General features: G+C 54.4%; 1 protein-coding gene across 1 annotated transcript; it reads left to right on the top strand.

Annotated features, from left to right (window-relative positions):
• The first annotated feature begins 290 nt into the window (after window positions 1–290).
• Window positions 291–6927, top strand: LOC137895149 (protocadherin-1-like). The gene is made up of 2 exons (XM_068740634.1): window positions 291–1100; window positions 4566–6927. Exons 1-2 carry the CDS (start codon window positions 291–293, stop codon window positions 6813–6815), a joined length of 3060 nt encoding a protein of 1019 aa, XP_068596735.1. The 3' UTR covers window positions 6816–6927.
• Window positions 6928–7579: the final 652 nt, after the last annotated feature.

Here is a 7579-nt window from a genome sequence, read left to right as displayed (position 1 = left end):
GTTCACGAATGTGTAGAGAGGAAACACCAACTTCAAAGACGGGGTCAAAATAAAATACCAAGGAATGCGCTGGAAAGAAGCGGGGATTTTCAAGTTAAAAGCACGAAAGCACGCCGCGTTAGCATCCCGGACAGAGCCCGCTTCCTGTTAGCATCGGGAAGTCATCTCGCCCCCCTCGGGGACGTGTTTAGTGGCCCAGAGACCGGCTCTGTGGACCCACTTCCTGTTTCAGAGCTGAGCGATGGCGTTCTCACTAACCGCTGTTCTGTTCTTTCAGAGGGGGCGGAGACATGGCGGCGCTGAAGCAGGAGGTGCTGCTGCTCCTGGCGGTTGCCCTGCTGGTCTCCTGCGGCGCCATGACCTCTGACATCCTGTACCGGCTTCCTGAGGAGCAGCCGCCCAACACTCTGATCGGGAGCCTGGCGGCGGACCGGGGCCTGCCCGACACCGGCCACCTCTACAAGCTGGAGGTGGGCTCGCCGTTCCTGAGGGTGGACGGCAAAACCGGCGACATCTACACCACGGAGGTCCCCGTCGACCGCGAGACGCTGAGGGACTGCCGCAACCTGATGGACGGGGACAAATGCTTCCTGGAGTTCGAGGTGTCGATCACCGACATGGCGAACGGCATCGGGTCGGGGCCGCGGCTGATCGAGGGGCGCATCGAGGTGCTGGACATCAACGACAACACGCCGCAGTTCTCCTCGCCCATCCTCACCCTGTCCATCCCGGAGAACACGCACATCGGCGCCCTCTTCTCCATCCCCATGGCGACCGACCGGGACTCTGGCAGCAACGGCGTCGCCGAGTACACGCTGAGCACCGGGCCGGACGCCGACCAGCTGTTCGGCCTGCAGGTCGCCGTGGACTCGGACGAGAAGCTGCCTCAGCTGGTCGTCATGGGCAACCTGGACCGCGAGAAGAAGGACTCTTACGACCTGAACATCCGAGTGGTGGACGGCGGGAGACCGGCGAGGGCGAGCAGCGCCCTGCTGCGGGTCACCGTCACCGACCAGAACGACAACGCCCCCAAGTTTGAGAGGAGTCACTACGAGGCGGAGCTCCAGGAGAACAGCCCCCCGGGGCACTCTGTGCTGCAGGTCAGTGTTACCACGGCAACCAGATCAAACGTGACCTCATCCGATTGATTTAAAGCTGTAAACGTTCTCACGTTATCCTGGGAGCCGTGGTCAGAGGAGACTCCGCCCATCATCCGGGCTAAGCCGCTGCGTCCTGTAAAGCAGTCAGCCGATCGATCAATACGTGTCATCCCCATACGGGATGTTGTTAATGATTAGGTGTCGATGGGAACTCGCCACGGAGCCTCTGAACCAATCACTCGGTTTCGTGTCGGGTTTCTTTTCCAGATCGCTGGTTCTGAACGTCACGTAAATGATGATGTCATCAAAGAGACGGGAGAGATGGACAAACAACAAACCCGAAATGTTATCGTAAAGATTTCATCATTAGTATAAGAACGCTGGAAAAACAGGAAGGTCCAAACATGGGCATATTTAAGATTTTCAAAAGTAAAAACCTGCAATAACCAGCATGCACTGCGGCACCAAGGACTCAAAGAAATGCCGCAGCTAGCGGGTGACACGCCGCAGCTAGCGGTTGGCGTGCTGCAGCTAGCGGGTGACACGCCGCAGCTAGCGGTTGGCGTGCTGCAGCTAGCGGTTGGCGTGCTGCAGCTAGCGGTTGGCGTGCTGCAGCTAGCGACTGACGTGCTGCAGCTAGCGGTTGGCGTGCTGCGGCTAGCGGTTGGCGTGCTGCAGCTAGCGGTTGGCGTGCTGCAGCTAGCGGTTGGCGTGCTGCGTGTTTGTGGATGTCAGTGCAGAAACAGTAAGGCCGCCGGCTGGCATCAAATAATCCGGTATTACACTGTAACACAGAGCTCGAGGTTTAGCGCCACGACGAACCCCCGTCTGTCGGCCCCCGTAGAGCCGGCACAGTGTGCGATGTCAGCTAGCGTGCTGGCGCCACACGCTAGCTAGCGCTAGCTTCACAGAAGCAGTGGCGTCGGACTCTCGTAAACCTCAGCGCAGAATGCCAGAAGGTGTGTGCTCGCCACACGCTGCTGATTCTGATGTAACGCAGAATAAACGGCGCAGCCTTCGGACGGCGAGGCTAATCTCCCTCCGGCGCTTTATCTCGTCGTCATGGCTGCGGTCGTTTAAACTGCTGCGGCTTCGTGAGTAAATGAAATCTGCTCCGTGACTCACGGCTGTCGTCTCCGTCACACCTGAGTGAAAGCGAGTCCCTCCAGGTTCAAACGTTGCAGGGGAACCCTTTGCCCCGCCTGTGGTAACGCCGACAGCTGCAGGACAACACGGCGCTCTGGCTGCTCGGTTATCCACACGGACAGACGGGGGTGAAGCGGGGCGTGGGATCGCTGCCCTCCGCTGGGCGGCTGGCGCCCGATGTCGCCGCCGGCGGGCAGAGCAGCCTCTGACCGTCGTCCTGGCGAGCCGTGCGTGATTAATCTGACTCCGTCGTGAGATTAGACGGGATGTGGCTCGTTGCGTTTCACAGAACCGTAGAATTCATTTCGCTTAACGTGACGCTTTAACGGCTCTGACCTCCGTAGAGCGTCCGGCGGCGGCGGCGGCGCACGCATGAACGTCGCTGCCTTTTGACTCGCCCTTTGAAGGGGAGCACAGCGCTGCGGTTAGCGTTTTTCTAAATCAAGCCATGTGATGTATTTCCTTTCTTCCAGGCAGCCATCACGTCGGCGCTGCCCTTAAGAGTGGCTTTAAGTCTCCGTATTAATGTTTAAATATTATAATATCAAATATTAATGAGGAGCGGAGTTCATTCTCGATCTGGGAAATAACGATTTGACAAAAATATCTGAACTCCAGGCCCGCTAGCTTCTCCTTTCAACTCCTTGAGTCAGGAATGTTTGACCAGGAATCTTTTCCCGTTTGTGTTGAACAGGGAGGCGTCATAAAGGAGCACCTGATTGGCTCATAAAGTCTGTGGCCCCGCCCTTCTGTCTGCTGAGCGAGGCAGACATTTGCTTCTAAATAAGGATGCTAAAGGTTGTGTCGCGTGAAGGCTAACGCTTGCACAAATGCTAAGCTAAGCTAAAGCCTGGTTATCTCCAACAGGAAATATTCAACGAGGGATCTGGAGGGTCTTTAACATAAATGAATAACATGAGAGTATTAATACAAGCAGATAATCAATCATCTCGTTCATCGCTCTCTAGAGCTGAACTGGTGTGAACCCAGTGGGTCCTGCTGGTTAATGGTTAACTGGGAGATAAACAGCGCGTCGTGTGTTTGCCGTCGTCACGGTTGCACTTTGCTCCCCTGTTCAATACACGGTTATCAGACGCTGCCAATCATTGACCGGAGTTTGGATCGTCTCCCACCGAAAGCCACCTGGAGGACAGGAACAGTCGGCAGGAGAGATTACGAGTTCCCGTTGGCGCTTTCACCCGCGGGTGCGCCGGCGCCGCGCCGTCACGCTCTGCCATCTCAGGAAACACGTTTTATTTGTGCGCCGCCCGGAACGCAGCGACCTTTCAGACAGATCCTCCTCGAACATTCCGTTAAACGTGTTTTTCAGTCAAATGCAAATATTCTCGATGCATGTTCTGTATCTTAAAACGACTCGGTGCCGATTAGCTTAGCTTGCGTTATTTGTTCCTTTTTGAAAACGCACTTGAGACATTCCTGAGTGCTTTGCCAAGTAATATCTGAGAAATGTACTTTTTAAAAATACAAAAGCAATATTTCTGAGATGTTTTTGGGTTTTGCTCGAGCCCATCCTGGATTCAGTTCTGCTTCAAAGGAACATAAAAGGAAACCCCTAATTGCACGACCTCTGCAGCGGCAGCGCCTTCAATCAATGCAATTAAAAGGTATTAGCCGCGTCGCTAGGAGACTACATCCTCACTCATATTCTGCTGACTGATAGTACCTCCTAATCGACTAATTACCTCTATTTACTCTGTGTTTGGGCGTACGGAGCCGGAACGTGGCCGATGCCGGGCCGTCCTCTCCGGTCTCCTAATGGGAACCGAGCAGTCGAAGCTGTTCTGATAATGAGGAGAACATAAACATTCACTTATCTCCCCGCTAGATGCCAACGACCCGGGGAACGTCTGGTCGACGGTGCGTGGGCGTGTACGGTCAGCGTTCAGCGTCCAGTGCGTTCATCTCCCCCAGGAAGTCTCTCGTGAGGACAATCATTGCGATGTTTCTGGGAATACTGTCGCTGAAACGTGACAGGATGCAAAGAACGGGCTGGAGCCTCCCGCTAACATTTAATAGAGAGTGTTTAACGTTTATTTAGCGTTCTATTCAAACATTGGCCTTGGAATAGGAGCCGTTCTCTTTACAGAACAACACAACAGCAACACACACCCTCCAGTGTGCGTCTTTGGATAGCAGGATGGCGTTCTGCTTCAAAGGTGTGTCCAGCACCGAGACAACAACTCTTCCTGCTCCGGGACCTCTTCTGGGTCAGAGCGGATAAGCTCTTGTTGAGTCCGTCGGAAGAGACGACTTGTGCTCAAAGTGTCCTGTGTTTGACCTTTCTTCTCGCCCTTGTAGGTCCGAGCCAACGACGCCGACACCGGCACCAATGGAGACATCGATTACCTCCTCCATCAGGTGTCGGAGACGGTCCAGAGGCTTCTGCGCATTGACCGCTCTACGGGCATCATCTATGTCAAGGGCCTGGTGGACCGCGAGGAAGAAAGCTTCCTCAAGTTCTTCGTTGCCGCCAAAGACCGCGGACCCAACTCCAAGAGCTCCAAGGTCTTGGTGACCATCGATGTCAGAGACCAGAATGACAACGCACCAGCCATCGAGATCCGCGGGATTGGCTTGGTTACCCATCATGACGGCGTGGCCAACATCTCCGAGGACATGCCCATCGGCACGCCGGTGGCGTTGGTCCAGGTGTCGGACCGGGACGAAGGGGAGAATGCAGTGGTGACTTGCGTGGTTGCCGGCGATGTCCCGTTTCAGCTCCGACCTGCAAGTGAGTCGGCCAATGATCGGAAGAGGAAGTATTTCCTGCAGACAACCACCTTGCTGGATTATGAGCGTGTCAAGTATTACAGGATCGAAATAGTTGCTGTGGATTCTGGGAACCCCGCCCTGTCCAGCACAAACGCTCTGAAGGTCCAGGTCACGGACATGAACGACAACACGCCAAACTTCTCCCCAGCCTTGCTTGAGGTGGACTTTGCAGAGGGAAACCAGGCAGGTGACAAAGTGCTGGACATTGTGGCGACAGATGCAGACAGTGGCACCAATGCAGAGCTAGCTTATAGCATCATTGAGCTCTCTGCCACCAAACTCTTTGAAATCGATGTCAACACTGGAGAAGTTCGCGTGAAGAACCTGCTGGATCGGGAAGAGACCGAGCGCTACGAGTTCCGTGTGGCAGCGGCGGACAAAGGCGTTCCGAGCAAAACTGGAACCGCAACCGTGGCGGTTAATGTTCTGGACCGCAATGACAATGACCCCAAGTTCATGCTAAATGGCTACAGCTTTTCTGTCATCGAGAACATGCCTCCGCTCAATCCTGTCGGCATCGTGACTGTCACTGATAACGACCAAGGAGAGAATGCCCGAGTGCGACTGTTTGTAGAACCGGACAATGGGAAGTTCCTCATACAGAACGGCACAGGAACCATCCTCTCCAGCATCTCCTTCGACCGGGAGAAAGAAAGTACCTACACCTTTCGCCTGAAGGCTATAGACGCCGGCGACCCGCCTCGATCCTCCTATGTAGGCGTTACCATCAATGTCCTGGATGAGAACGATAACGCCCCCTATGTCACCAGGCCCGCCAACTCCTCCTACACGTACATGTCTCCGGGCACCGCACTGGACACCCAAGTAGAGGTGGTGGAGGCGGAGGATATTGATTCTGGACCCAATGCTGAGCTGGTTTACACCATCGAAGGTGGAAACCCGTATGACCTGTTCCACATCTCGCCCAGCAGTGGGGAAATCACGCTGGCGCAAGAGTTCACCGGAAAACACAACGGCCTGCACCGCCTGGTGGTGCGGGTCCGGGACAGAGGCAAACCCCCTCGCCACACCACCGCCCTCGTCCATGTTTTTGTCAATGACACCAAGTCCAACGTGTCCCTCATCGAGGTGCTGGTCGGACACAGCCTCTACACCCCTCTGGACAGGGACATTGCCGGGGACCCTAACTACGCCCTGGCACAGCGCAGCAACATCCTGTACGGCAGCCTCGCCGGGATTGCCGGAGTGATCCTGGTCATTGTGGCTGTGGTGGTCATCAGGCACCGGCTGCAGAAGGACACCAAGAGCGGCTACCAGGCGGGCAAGAAGGAGAGTAAGGACCTGTACGCTCCAAAGCAGGGCCCCAAGAATGGCAAAGGCAAAAAGATCAAAAAAGGAAAGGCCCCGAAACCAACCAAGCCGCCGGAGGAGGACGAGGAGGCCGGCCTTCAGAAAGGCCTCAAATTCAACCTCATCAACGACAACGTCAACGACAGTCCCAGAATACACCTGCCCCTCAACTACCCACAAGGAAGCCCCGACCTGGGCCGCCACTACCGCTCCAATTCCCCCCTCCCCTCCATCCAGCTTCAGCCACAGTCCCCGTCCGCCTCCAAGAAGCACCAGGTCGTTCAGGATCTCCCCGCCACCAACACCTTCGTGGGAACGGGCGACAACAACTCAACGGGCTCCGACCAATACTCGGATTACAGCTACAAGGCCAACCCGCCCAAATACAGCAGCAAACAGGTAGGAGACTACGCAAACACGGCAGTGTACCACAGGGACATACGCTGGACCGACCAGGTGTGGTAGTCCGCCGGGACAAAGTGGACCCCTTCCACCCACTCCCACACGACCCCCCTTTTTATTTCAGTCCGTTTTGTTCACCGTTTCCGTTCTGTTCATTTTTGGACGGTACAACATTCACACCATGAAGGATTCCATGAGGGATAGACCAAATATGGGCGTACCAATATTTAGCTGCTGCGACCCTAAACCCAAAAAACTGTTGATGCAGAACATCCTGTTTGATTGATTGATAGATTGTTGTTGTTGTTGTTTCCCACAATTAAATGTTTATTTCTTACAGTATTTAATTAATTCTGGAAGTTTGTCAGATATTCCATGAACAACAAAAAGTGAGCCCGGATGAATCCCGAATAATCTGGACTTCCCATTTGGGTCTATCCTTCTCTCGTGTGTGTCTTTCCTTTTGTTTTATTTTGTGTTTCTCATTTTATCGTTGGCTTTACGTGAAGGTTGTGATTTTGTTCGTGCGACCACTGAAAGGTTCCGGAGTGGGTCCGGATCGGCTCGCTGAGGTGTGACTGTGAATCCCTGAGTTCGTTTAGGAACCAGTTTTCAGACCAATTTAAGGTAATCTGAGTTCAGTCAGAGAGCGGAGGAGGAGGAGGAGGAGGAGGAGGAGGGTGTTGTAGAAAGCCACTACGCGATGAAGGAGAAGGTACACTGACACGATTTCTTCGCCTCCTGTCCGTTCAGCTGAAACACGACTTTTCATTTTGCCGTTTCACAATCACCGCCGCCTAGAAGTCGATTGTTTGCACAGATTAATG

The sequence above is a fragment of the Brachionichthys hirsutus genome, chromosome 6 (genome assembly GCF_040956055.1).
Source record: "Brachionichthys hirsutus isolate HB-005 chromosome 6, CSIRO-AGI_Bhir_v1, whole genome shotgun sequence".
Lineage (NCBI taxonomy): Eukaryota > Metazoa > Chordata > Actinopteri > Lophiiformes > Brachionichthyidae > Brachionichthys > Brachionichthys hirsutus.
Note: the sequence above shows the minus strand (reverse complement) of the source record. Positions and strands in the feature narration are given on the sequence as shown.

Excerpts from the sequence above, each read along its gene's own strand:
- LOC137895149 (XM_068740634.1), top strand. The coding sequence starts at position 291 with ATGGCGGCGCTGAAGCAGGAGGTGCTGCTGCTCCTGGCGGTTGCCCTG. Across the intron at positions 1,101-4,565 it reads CGGGGCACTCTGTGCTGCAG|GTCCGAGCCAACGACGCCGA; the intron begins GTCAGTGTTACC and ends TCGCCCTTGTAG.